This window comes from Sciurus carolinensis, chromosome 10 (genome assembly GCF_902686445.1).
Source record: "Sciurus carolinensis chromosome 10, mSciCar1.2, whole genome shotgun sequence".
NCBI classification, from domain to species: domain Eukaryota; kingdom Metazoa; phylum Chordata; class Mammalia; order Rodentia; family Sciuridae; genus Sciurus; species Sciurus carolinensis.
The window spans coordinates 127,743,216-127,757,347 of record NC_062222.1 but is presented as its reverse complement, the minus strand read 5'-3'; the positions used below and the strand labels follow the sequence as shown (position 1 = coordinate 127,757,347).

At 31.3% G+C, this 14,132-nt stretch overlaps 1 protein-coding gene across 7 annotated transcripts in view; it reads right to left on the bottom strand.

Annotated features, from left to right (window-relative positions):
- Lcorl (ligand dependent nuclear receptor corepressor like) overlaps positions 1–14,132 on the bottom strand; it is a 141,207-nt gene that overhangs the window by 28,349 nt on the left and 98,726 nt on the right. For 4 of the 7 annotated variants that reach the window (XM_047567456.1, XM_047567453.1, XM_047567454.1 and 1 more), the window contains exon 6: positions 7,915–8,008. The exons of 1 other annotated variant lie outside the window; for it this stretch is intronic. In XM_047567456.1, coding sequence (XP_047423412.1) covers positions 7,915–8,008 — 94 coding nt within the window. Of the gene's footprint in view, positions 1–551; positions 6,594–7,914; positions 8,009–14,132 lie in introns of those variants that run through there. 2 more of the 7 variants (XM_047567455.1, XM_047567460.1) reach the window with 2 other exon arrangements.

Genomic DNA, 14,132 nt, shown 5'->3' with positions numbered 1-14,132 from the left:
CAAACAAAAAAATGAATTACAGCAAAAATACCACGATAAGGAGTTATAATTCTGACAGAATTTGAACAAAATATTTTGGTAATGCTGAACTCCTTGCTGACTCCTACAGAGCTGCAATAATGACATCTTGATTATTTTTTAGCAAAAATATAATGAAGCAGAAATAATATAATGTCCTATGACAAAGTATAGGAGTCAAAGCAAAGCCCTATTTTTGCAATACAAAAGCTGATAATTATATTTACATACTGATAATATTTAGTGTTTTGGATATATTAACATTTACTGTAAAAAACTGAGATGGAATTAAAATTTTTGTAAACATTTTGTAAGTTATTTTGACAATTATCAGTCTATGTTAGTGCAAATAAGGAAAATAAGATATAGGAATAAAATTTTATCTTTATTTGAAATATTTTTTCATATACTAAAAATGAAATTGTTAGGAAAAGAGAGCGCTGTACAGTTACAAGGAAAATTAAGGAATTTAGATTTAATATAAGTAACAGAATGTCTTTTTTGAGATTAAGCTGCAGGCATTTTTACCTAATAAAAAATAAACAGCTGGAAGCTATTTATAAATTATATCTATTTTTAATTGATTCAAATGCTAAAGTAATTACAGGAAAACTAAAGGCATTACTTACCTAATTATTAAATTTCAAATGCTGGAAAATGCCCACTGCAGAAACTAATATACATCTAACTTTTAACTAATACCCAAATTTCTTATCAATCAATATAGAAGTCTATGAAAAAAATTTTAACCTAACACCAGCAGCAAGAAGAGTAAAATATATTAAAAGAATTCTGTTTCAGAAAAGTATCTATTTTAATTAAACATATCACCAAACTCTGTACATGAAAATAACCTTTCACCTGTGATTTGTTACGTCTGTAGTTAAATTCCTGATTTATACAAATTTTATTTAGGGTTCATATTGGGATATACTGATAGTGAACTCCAACTGAAGAATGTAGCGTTTTAAAGAAAGGATTATTATGTTTGTCTATTATTAAAAATTGAAGATTTTTTTAAAACAAAAAGTGGAAGTATTATTTTGCTCCCTAAAACTGGCATATCCTATTTCACAGGTAAATGGGCAATATTTCATTTACATTTTATTAAAATAATTTGCTATAAAAAATCTATCAAAGTGAAGAGATGCAAATTATAATAAAACTTCTTACATCCATGGCTGCCTCTACATAAATAAAGCATATGACCTCAGATTCTGAATTTTCCCTTCTATAAATAATTTGTTTTGTAATTTGTGTCACGATTGGAACTGTACAACAATGGGACTGACTCTCGTGATTTAAAATCAGAAAGTTCACAACAAATGTAGAGCAAAATCATGAGGAAATGACAGATATTAAATATTAAGATATACTCTTGTCTAGCAAAGTAAACCTTTAATTTTCATATAAGCAAAATAAAACCCAAAATATCCTAATGAATACACTTCAACAGTTTCTAAATCAGTATATAGAGCCTATATCCTGTTTGTTAACTAATAATGAAAGGAAGGATATTTCTTGGAAAAATACATTGCTTTGTATCTTAAAGATGAACATCCTTTCATAACAGTTCCTGAAATGCTCCAAGACATGTTTCTGTTAATGAAGTTAAATACAAAGCTGAAACATTCAGGGGCTGGGTTAGTAGAGTGTGTGCTTAGAGCATGAGGCTCTGGGTTCAAGTCCCAGCACCTAAAATAAATATGTCCTCAAAAAGTACAATCAAAATGAACAACTAGGGTTAAATAATCTAAATAAAAATTGTAATTTCAATTTGAATAAACTCCAAACATTATAAAACCACTGGTTTTAATAACCATTTTATGACATTCCAAGGAAATCTATGCTTTAAAAGAAGAATTTTCTAATTCAGTTTATTTCTTTTAATAATGGAAATTCAAAAATACCACAGTGGTCAGTAATTCCCATTTGGTGTCATATGAAGAATAGCTCAATAAAGGTAACCATTAGATATTCAGATATTAGGCTGTATCTTATATTATCAAGGTGAATAAATTTTCAAATTATAGAACTCTCCAACATACTTATTTTGCTTCAGGCTTTCTCTTTTCCTTATTTCTCCCATCTCAAAGAAAAACCTAACATACAAGTAAGTTGAATATATATATATATATATATATGTCTCCAATCTACAATTTTTTCTCAAGTGATTAGAGTCCCTAAAATTATATTTTTCATAGATCCCAAAATTGTTCTTCATGTTCAAAATTTTTCTAACTTTTCCCTGTTTGATCTATAAATGAAAACATGCTGCCTAATTTTTGTATGTTACTACCCATTTTTCCATTAGAAGTTTATTTTTGAAATATTTCTTAAAAGAGTCAATTCTAATTCTAATTTTAATAAAAGTCCCTTCCTACAGGGAATCAAAGAAGTCAGTGTAGTCAGATTTTTCTTTTGTTTTTCTTTTTTTTTTCTTTTACTGAATGAGTAAATCAATCACACACCAACAGTGTTGTAAATTTAAGTGCAAAAGCATTGAAGTGCTTTACTACAAATTACAACCTAGAAACACGTTAACTGAACAATTAAAATTCATACAATCAGATTTAGATATATAACAACACAAAGTAGGAACAGAATTACAGTACATTTACAACACAAGACAGATACATGAATTCATTAGAAAATATTGTAATAAATAATTCATGAATTATAGTGCAATTGATTTATGCATAAATATAACTAATTGCCTAACAATCAGTTTATATTAACAAAATCTGTCAAAATCAAGGCAGCCACAGAGTTTTACTAAATTACTGCGACAATGGAAATACTGCAATTAAAAAACAAATACAAGTATTTGTACTGTAAACAACTAAAAAAATCAGTCTCACTAAAGTTAGTATACAATTTAATATAAAATTGTCATTAGCTACCAGAAATGGTTTAAACAACTTTACTGAGCAGTAGTTTTCTAAAAACAGAGGCACTGTTTTTTTCTTTTCCTTCTTTTTTATTTTAAATATAAAATACTTGAGGAACATTCAAATAAGTAGAAAGCACATAAGGGTTGCTTTCACCTTCATTAAAAGTCTGCTGAAACTGGATTTTTCAGAAAATTGTCAATTAAGTAGTAACTGGTAACTAAATTTATAAAGTACTTTGAAAGTTTAACATAAAGAACATCTTAATAGAACCACTGGGGAGAAGGGGAACCCATAAATTTCCCTGCCTTTCCTAGTTTGTGTAATCAAAAAGTTAACTCAATAATAGAAACATTTTGTTTCTTTTAAAAGTTATGGGTTGATCATTACCTATAAACTATCAAAAAATATTTTAATTTACTATTTCTGACCAAAAATAAATAATACAAGTACTAAAATGCTGCAAATTAACTATAATATTACCTATAAAACTACTGATCACTGTGAAGTCAATAGCAAAATGATCCCTGATTTATGAATCCTGTAAAGTTTTTGGTCAGGTCATCTTTTAAATGATATAAAAGTGTTCTGTAAATTTCCCTTTACTATAAACTTCTCAATCAATTTATTAATGTAAATATAGTGTGAGGAATAAAAAAGCTCAATACAATATAAATATCATGTAATGCATTCGAGCCCCCAAAGTTTTGCAAGTAAAATTCTGTATAAAGAGGTCAATAAAATTGTTTTGAAACATTTACTTTAACTTTGTTTTTCAATGGGGCGGGGAAGGGGAATATATTAAATAATCCAAGTTCTGGCCCTCACAAAATATGGCTTAATTCTTTAAAAAGAAAGATGACCCTGACATCTGCTGTTTTGTAATCTATTACGTATATTTTCTTGGGGTGGGGGTGGAGAGAGTAAGAGGATTCATACCCTAGTATGCAGGTGACATTAACAGCTGAAAAGAGTTCACTACAGATCTCAGATACCAAATAGCTACTTGTGTATTTTTCCACTCTTCAATTTCTTTAAATACATGTAAGCAGTTTTTAAATTTAATAGCTGAAAATTTCTTTACTATTACATGTATAGCAATTATTAAATATACACAAACACAAGTGTAAAAACACAAGTATTTGACAAGGTGCACTGATTTTTTAAATTCAGCTGTAAGAATTCCTTTTGGAATTGAAAAAACTGGCTTAGAGAAATGATCAGAACCTGAATTTTAACAGAGAAAAGGGGCACTCAGAATTTTAATGTATAAAGCAAAATCCTCATTCTTTATATGGAGGCACATGCTTTATAACATTTTACCTCTAAAACTGCATACTCCATAAATCCAACATGAATACTCTGACCCATATTTTAAAACTGCTATATAAAAATTACTGGTCTCTCTTATGAGTCTAGTAAAAGTTAAAATGCACTGCCCAGCTTCTAACTACCCAATTAGTAGAGTTTACATTACTAAAAGTTCAAAACAGCTTCAGTGTTAAATATCTGTAAATCTATTCAAGACCCTGAACAAACTGCAAATTTGGTTATTAGCAAAATGATAATGTATCGCCCACCAAAATGAAATCTGTAATTCATTTTGATAAACTGAAAATGTTTTGAAATGTCACAGCAGCAAATATATTAAAGTTACACTGAGGTTTTTCAATAGTCGGAGTGTGTCACAATCCTTAAACTTTAAAGTAGTCATAACATCAACTAACCAGCACATTTAAACCAAAATTATCATTCTCAAGCTTTTTCTGTGCACATTATAAACATGCTCTAAGTTGCATTCCAACTTTCTTTTCTAACCTTACACATTAGCTTATTTTTCAAATGAAAAACAAAATTAAATTATTTTAATAATTAAATTTAAATTACTTTTTGTTCTTAGTAGTCCATCTTATATTAAAGGATTCTATAGCTGCTGGGGTTAACTATGTGTCAGTTTTTTTTAAAGTATATACCTTATAAACCCCAACTTCCTGCTAAATCAACTATTAAATGATAAATATTAAATTTCATTATACATATCTTTTAAGGTTTTCTTTCTATTCCTGGTGGATGCACTTGAGTGCATTTGTATTTCATAGAATGCACTGTAGTGTATTAATACTGTATATATTAATTTTTCTTAGCATGAAGATAGCTTTCTATTTAAACTGATTGGTTTCTTTGACATACTTACAATAACTGTTAAGTATGTTATGTAAAAATGTTTACAAACTATTAATATCATATTACCATTATAAGATGGTTCAACTGAATGGCTAGAATGTCCTTTCACCAATAAAAATGTTTCACTTGACAATTACTTGTTTTCCCACGCTTTATGCTATTGACTACTAAAGAAAACCTGAATCTCTTTCACCTATTTATACAAGGATTAAATACAAACTATCAGAATTAAGTAAGCAACTATATAATTCTGTCCACAGTGAAAACCCTGAATAAAACTTTTTCAAAAGGCATGTAAGTGGTTTTTGAACTGTAAAATTTCATATCTCCTGTCAAAGTGAGCATTTGTAATTCCCACATGTGTGTATGTAGACACACAAATACACACCTGTGCACATACACGCGCACACACACGCGCGCGCACACACACACACACACACACACACACGCACATTTTCCTAACGAGTAATCTACACAGGCTTGCTGTTTTTGCAGCTGCCAGTCCCTGAATCTGTCATGTTATATAACCCAGTGTCTGGTAATCGTAGTTTCTTCTTCGGAGGAGTCTTCAGTGTTCCAGATCTTTCTTTTACCTTGTATTCTAAAGTGCTGTGAGGTACCCCATAAATTCCTTGTGCTTTGGAAACACTCATTTTTCCGCTCATTACCATTGCAATAGCCTCTTCCATTATTTCATGATCATATTGCCGATAGCGGCCACGTTTTTTCCTGGGCTGCTTATTATCTTTTCGATCCAATCCATCTTCAGTGTTTTCAGAGTTTCCATCAACTGTTCCATTTTTAGAATTAAGACACAAAGGAGAGAGGTCCCCATGTAGAAAATAAGAGTCAACACTTGAGTGAGTTACAGAACCAGAACATTCTATTTTGTTCTGTTTAGGGAGTATATTTTTCAGTTTTTGGAGCGCTGATCCTTCTAGGACTGAAGAGGTTTTGGAAACTTGATACATAACATCCAATAGACCAGAACCGTCAGGTTGTGATTTTGAAACAGAACTTACTCGTAGCTGAGGAATTTTTAATTGTACAGTAGGATTTGAAGTTTCATATTGAAGGCTTTCATTTTTTTCTTTAAATTGAGTAACCATTTTCTGTAGAGTTAACTGATGGAGGTAACTGGAAGCTGTTGGGAATTTTAATTCTGAGGTTTCAAGTAGATTGAGTTTACTTTTTTCTGTGCGCTCTGCTTGAGCTCTTGCCCACAAGGCTACTTTTTGCAGCACTGCACAAGTTTCTTTACTGTCTTTATATGAGTAACTATCATTGAAATCTCGAGTTTTGTTTTTAAAAGATGCAGGCTTCCCTGCTGGTAAGGCTTCTAAGTGGAGAAGTAAAGTTTTTTGAGGTATGCCATAAAGTATGCCTGCTTTATTTATGTCCAGTGCTCCAGACTGAATGTCTTTCAAAGCTTTTGAGAGCAAACCATCTGCAAACTCAGCACTTCTTTCCACATAGTCCTCTCTGTTTCTGTGTAGTCTCCTGGATGGATGGAATGAAACGATGGTAAACTGATGCATGAGAGACTCTCACACAGCTATGGAAGGGAAGGGTCCACTCCTTTATTATACTCCTTGCTTAGGTAACATCACTGCTTATGACACTTTTAAGTCTGTGAGATGTGGTAGTTACTCCTTATCAAAGCAAACGCTACAGTCCTGGTAGGACAATGTGTCAATGATACGGTGGCCTCAAGGGGCAGACCTTCCAAGAACATAAAATCCTAACAGTATTTGTAAAAATATTCTCATGATGTTGCTATTCCTCTGAAAGATGCTTGCAGAGCAACACTTATAATTTTTATTTGTACAATTAGAGTTCCATTATTAAAAAATACCCAAATCCTAAAGGAGTTTTTGTTAGTAGAAACGTGACGTTACCGCTAAACAAGTAATAAAAGAGTCAACCCATTTAAAGGAAATTTGTAGCAGCAAGAATATTTCCAAACACAAACATCCCATATTTCCACAAGACTAATTTTCCTCTAGACAAAAACTTAAAATCTGAAACGAGGTGTATTTGAATAAAATACTTTCATTTTTAGACACAGCAACTTATTTCTATTATAAACGTACCAGGTAATTTTCATTTTCTTCAATAGAAAGCTTATAATCTATTTTATGACTCAAACACTACTGCAGCCTTATTTGAAAGAAATGACACTCTACATCTCAGATTTAAATGTGACCCAAAAAGTTTCCTATGTAGTTAATGGGAAGATGTGAAAGTTACAAAAAAAAGGAAAAAAAAATCCAAAAGTCCAACAGAACAGCATTTCAGTAGTATTTATTTAAATTAATTCAATGACAGCTTTCAAAACATAAAAGGATTTTTCGTGGTGATTACTAGATATATTAAATCATTTGCCACCACATCTAGAGCATAATGAAAAAAATATAAACACTATAAACTAGCCCTAAGAATTAGTAAGTACAGTACTTTTAGAATTTGTTCATTATTTTAAAAAAATTAAATACTGAAATCACATATTTTCCTTAAAACTGCCCCTGATTTTTAATGTAAAGTTCTCTTACTTGTCCTGCTTCTTAGGTTGCATTCTATGATTAAGCTGATAGTTCATCTTAGTAACAGAACTAAAGTTTGGTGATTGTTCTGATAACTTTTCTTTAACAGAAAGAATAAAAAAGAAAGAGAAAGGACAAATGAAAGGTATGAGAGACACACTTATGAGTGACAAAAACTCTGGAGGAAAACTATGTCAGTACCACTCAGAATATTATTGAGTTCTCTGCAAAGATAACTTTACATTAATATTAAATTATATTTCCTAGATATTGCTTACCCAGCCATTGAATTTTCAGAAGAAGGATCACATATGGATGACTCTTCAGATTTTATGCTGGTTTTCTTTGTAGAGAGATCTAACACTCCATCCCCTATAATTTTTGCAAGAGAAAAAACTTTTATATTTGTAATAGATAGGCAATCCTTACATTTTACCATTTCATATCTTGTTGGCCTACTAGTTTATGACCTAAATATTAACACATATCTGATATGTGCCCATTACCTACTTGTCTTAATGGTTTTAGCAAGGACATGACTGGGAAGGCACTACATAGGAAAGAGGGAGCAGAGGAGGATCTAACATTGCCAGATGACTTGAAGAAAGTAACAGACAAGATGTGTGTGTACAGATGTGTTTAGAATCAACTCTTGATCACCTCTCCCACGATTTTGTAGAGAACAGCTTACTTGATTGCTCAGTCATGACTCTTTTCCACTCAAGGCTTCCCAAATGGTGTTTTGGGAAAGTGAGAGAAATGCAAGTTGTACAAAACAGAGATGACAGAAAATGTGGTGAGTAAAAGAACTGAATTAGTACCTATAGGAATTAGCAATATGTGGCATACATATGTTAGACAAACTGTTGACTCTTTGTAGCCAATGTATGTTCAGGAACTCAGTGTAAAATGAGACTATTTGCTTATGTAATATGTTGTAGCTATACCTATGATGGTATGAAGATATAACAAAAATTTAGGGAAAATAACCTGTTATAAAACAACTGCTTAAGCATTTGTTATTAAAATGCAGTTGTTGCTATTATTATTATTATCCCCATAGTACTGTATTAAAAAGTCAATGATTCAGATATTGTTAACCTGACATGCTTCTGGATCAAAAGAATAAACTGCCTTAAAAATACATAATACTGTAAATGTGTTTCCACTGTTGGGTGAAAATTTTTATTACTATAAGAAAACACATGTTTAAAAATATACTAAATAATTCAATTGAGTTAAAAAGAAATCAACTGTTTTACTGTTACTGTATCAATTCACATAATACTTAAATGTTCCAGGGAAATTAAAAATGAAAAAATAAAAATAAAGCATCTTATCTAAAACCTTCTTAGTAGAACTGAATAATAATGTTTTGAATGTTTATTCTGAATTAAGCTTTGTTTTAGCCATCACAAGAGCAACAGTTAAAATAAAAAAAAGTACTCATTCTCATGATGCTTAGGATCTAGTGAGATTATTCATGCAATACTGCCACCTGCCAATTATGATGGTGCTACTTAAGAAAATAATGCAGAGTAAGCTGATAGAAAAATGAACATAGGGTTGAGGAGGTTGCTGTTTATTATAAAGTGTTCTCATAAGTGCAGGCCTCTTTGATTTAATAGGGTCCTGAACAAGGTGAAGGCTACCAAACAGATATACTGGAGAAAGCTTCTAGAAAGAACAGTTTGTACAAGAGCTATGTGGTAGAATCACGTCTGGAATATAAAATGAATAGAAAAGAGGTTACGATGACTGCAGTAGGGTAATCTAGAGAATAAGAATGAGATAACATCAGGAATTTAGCAAGAGATTACACAGGGCCACTTGGGCAATGATTAAACCTTTCAATTTTATTCTGAGGCAGACAGGACACCATTGGACAGTTTTGAGCAAAAGACTGACATGATTTTAATTCATGTCTTTGAAGGATTAATCTGCTCATGGGGAGAATAGCCTACAAGGGGGTGATGGTGCAGCAGGGAAACTTGCTAGGAAAAAACTATACCATTTCTTTTTTCAGGATTTTCACTCTGTTGGTTTCCTCTAAAAGTGTTCTCTTCCTTCTGTCACCTGCACTCATTCCAGTTCTCATCAAATGTAACTCATCAGTGGCTCAGGACATAACTTGGACTTGATCATCATCCTTCTAGGTTCCTATACCAGCAACATTTACCAACATTACTTAACAGTTGCTTATATACTTACCAGTGTTAGTTGAAGACTATAAGATACGTAAAGGCAGAGAACATTTTATTTTATCCTTTCTGCCTAAAACAGTGTCTGAGGTATAATAAATGTACAATAAATATTTGACAAATAGAATTCTGAACAACTCAAATTTAGTGAGTCTGGAGGTTAGACTACTTAGACTAGAAGGATAAAAGGGGTATTTGGAGAGCTAAACTATGTACCTGGCACATAGTACCTTTAAAAATCGTTCAAGTATTTGGCTCTAGTTTATCAATCCAGCCTAATTTTATGCTTGGTATTCAATTCATCTCAAACCTATGCTTCGCATGTATCTAACCATAGCATGTTCCTGAAATATGCTGTGTGGTGTTTTGAAGTACATCTTCCCTGTGCCTAGAATGTTCCCTTTTTTTTTTTTTTTGTGGTGCTGGGGATCGAACCCAGGGTCCTGTGATTATAAGGCAAGCACTTTACCAACTGAGCTATCTCCCTAGCCCTAGAATGTTCTTTCCACTTATTCAACTTGTCAGATATTCTTGAAGATCCAAATATCCTCTAAAAGGAACTTACGGTTTCCCTGTGACAACAGCATCCTGTAATATAACACTATCATGCACTTATTATGTATTTTTCTTTCCCATGACACTAAATTCCTCGAGGTCAGAAATCTTATTCATTAAGCATTAATAGTTCTAGAACCTACTAAAAGAAGTTATTTTCTCTATATTTTACTATTTTATTTGTTCTTTAACAATTAAAATTTGACTATTTAGAAGACTTGAGAACATCTTCAAAAAATTACTGCCTTACCCTTATTTGTATTTACTAACTTCAATTTTGTTCATGTTTTATATACAACTTATAGCATATAAAATACACTTATTCTAAGCCTAATTATTAATTAAAATTGCATAATAAATTAACAGAATTTCCCTAGTTCTAAATTCTTCTAGACTTCTGATGCACTCAATTCAAATCTAATTATTTACCACAATAGAAATAATGAAAAGAGGTACAGGGAACTCCTTCTTTCTCTTCTACATACAAACTATGCAAAAGTTAGGTTGTCACTCTCTAACTAATACAATAAAAATTTCTTATTTTTTCTGAACCACTACCACACATAGCCCTGGTTCTAGCTCATTTTAATCTGTATAAGCCAGACATAAGCCCTATTCTGTTTCCCATAGGAAGTCTAAATGTTATCCCTGGTGAGCAATGCTTTCATCTTTTTTCCACAGCCCCTTCTCCATATCTAGACTGCCCATGTTAGAAGTTTTATTCTAAAGGTATCTGACAATGAAGTAACACATTATTGTCTGTACCTAGTATCTTCAAAAAAATTGTCATATTACATTAAAATTCTTTAATCAATGAATATTTTCAGAGTAAACACAAGATACATATATGTAAAAAACAGTTCTAATGTACATTAAAGATTTTTAGATGAATTTTAGTAATCTATAGAAAATATTGCCTTTGTTAGCAGTTATGACCACGCAGATGCAAGCATTTCGCCAATGTCATGATTCCTTTCTCTATTTTCAAGCTTGCAGCTTAAGAGTTGGAAAAAATTAAAAAGTTATCCCTAAGGACTGTCTGATTTAGAAAAGCAAAAATCTTAAGAGAAGGGAAAAGACATTTTGGGAAGAAGGATGAAGAAAAAGAAAGATCAGCAATGGTGGGGACAAAGAGTATTTTCTTACTCCTGCTGCTCATTGATAATCTGACTGGTGATTACATCTGTCAGCTTCTCTCCTTTACAGTGGAGACACCACATCATACCAACATTGTTTTGTATGTATATATTTCAAAGTACTGAGAATTAACTCCATGGACAAAAACTAAGTACTTATTATGCTCTTATAAGGTGATAGAAACAAAGAGCAGAGGGGAAGGTAACTAATTTATTCCCCCCACTGTAATCTCTTGTAATCTGTCTTCTTGTAAAGCAATTTGTTTCCCATTCACCTATTGGTTGGTGGATATCTGGGCTGTTATCTTAATTTTTCACTGAAATGCACATTCTTCTAGGTGGTTTCAAATGTTCATATTATAAGAATTTCTTTAATATAGTTATAGAAATATATCTAGAAATGAAAGTGCTAGACAGTTAAGTATGGACATTTTGAACTATAGCTGACATTTCCAAATTTCAGGATTAAGGAAAAAAAGAATGCATTTAGCATATTTATGTGAATTTTTAAAGCACACAAAATTACTTTCTTTATAGATGCATAGATAGGCAGTATGAGTGACTGCTTCCAAGGATAAATGGAAGGACACAAAGAGATCACAATGTATTTCTAGAAATGCTCTAGTTCTTTATGAGTAAACGAATCAGAAGTACATATGATTAACCTATTTATTAATTCTAGGTGACAGGCACATGGTTATTATGCTATATTTTTCAGTTGATTTGAAAAATGTATTTTTCATTAGGCTTTTCCTAATAAAAAACAATACTTTTTATTTCTTAGTTGCAAACTGGGCATTAAGTACCTCAATTTACTTGTTTCTGATCAAATACTACTGCAAAATATTCAGAACTAAAGACAGGCCAATGTAATCTTTCAACAAGGTCAGGTAATTGTATATATAATACTATCAGACATAATTTTTAAAATGGACTGGTGTTTGAAAAAATTGAAACCAGTACCAAATTAAGTAATTTGACTTTCATCATTTGGCTGGTTCTTTGGATTAAAGTTTATTAACTGTTCTCTCTTCTGTATTTTCATGCAATTTTCTGATAACAAATCTAATTCAAAGAGAACAACTAGAACCCTCATAAATACACAATTGCTTACCACTCCTCCAAGGACATTCGTTTTCACTGCTTCTTGGGTCTTTTATTCATTCTTCAAAGTTATGCTCTATGCTCCACTGGCCTGGCTAACACACATCTATCAACATCATCTCCTCAAAGTGATTTTTAATTCTTCTCTAGTTATCTTTCATACTCTCAAGCATCCTATGTATTTATCTATTCTGTACTTAGTATAATTTGCTTAGTTTAGCACTGTAAGACTAATAGTGCTATGAGGAGTCAGTAACTATGTTTAGACTCTGCTTACAATTTATATTTAATTAGGTAGAAATAATTGCATCATTTTCTCACAACAGTCATATCCTAAGCAAGGGCCTGAGAATAGTAGTAGCTCAATAAACACTTAATAACTGACTCATCAATACCTTACTCAATTCAGCAACAGAAGTTAACTAGGAGACAGCACTATATCTAGCAGAACCTTACTAACAAGTATTAAAATAAATGAACTTTGGCTAGTCAAAAAATGTCAGCAATTCTAAAGATTGATATCTACCTACCTGGGAAAGAGTGTTAACTTTACACAGAGACGCTTCATTAAGTAAAAGAGGCTACTAATCATTAATTTCCTAATTTTTAAGATTCTAATTATTTTAAGAATTTTTCTTAAGAAATGTCTAGATCAATGATCATTATTTACTTCACAAAATATAAACAGACTGTTTTAAAACATTATTTACTAATTTATTATGTCTCACAATATCACTGGTCTCCAGTTGCTACCCAAGACAAACCATGAAACTTAGTTTATACTTGACCATCACCATGAGTTAAAAGATGTGTGAAGCCATCTGTCACTGATATTACATATATATAAGTATCAATAAGGTTTGACACATGAATATTAATAAAATATCACCTGTATTTTATGTTGACCAAACAAGGGAAAATTTCAAATAAAATTCCACAGGAATGCTAAAATAATCATTAGCAATAAAATTTTTATCATAATTAGTGTCTAACATTTAACACAGTTTGCCACAAAATTATGTTTAAATACCTAATGCTTTTCCATTTTAACCTCTCTGACCACTTCTTATCTACTACCTTAAATGGAGCTTCAGGTTTAGTCCCTAGAATTCAAATGAATAAAATATGATGAGCAACTGAAACCACAGGACTCTCCTAGAAAGTGCACTAAGAAAAACACAGGTTTCAATTATTCATCTTATATTCATTGGATTGCTAGGAATTAGTAACTTACATAAAATCTGATGTATATAAAAATATAATACTTTGGTATAAAGTATGCAAAGCACTACACCAAGAATGTTTTATGTTTTAACTTTAGTTCCTACAATCAATGACATAAATCGGTTTTATTAATTTGTAAATTTTAATGACAAAACAATTTAAAGAAGGATTAATTAACTTGCCCAAGGTCACAAAGTTATAAATACTAAAAATGATATTCAAACTCAAATATTCATATCCCACAGTCTGCATTAACTAAAGTTCTAACCTGTACAA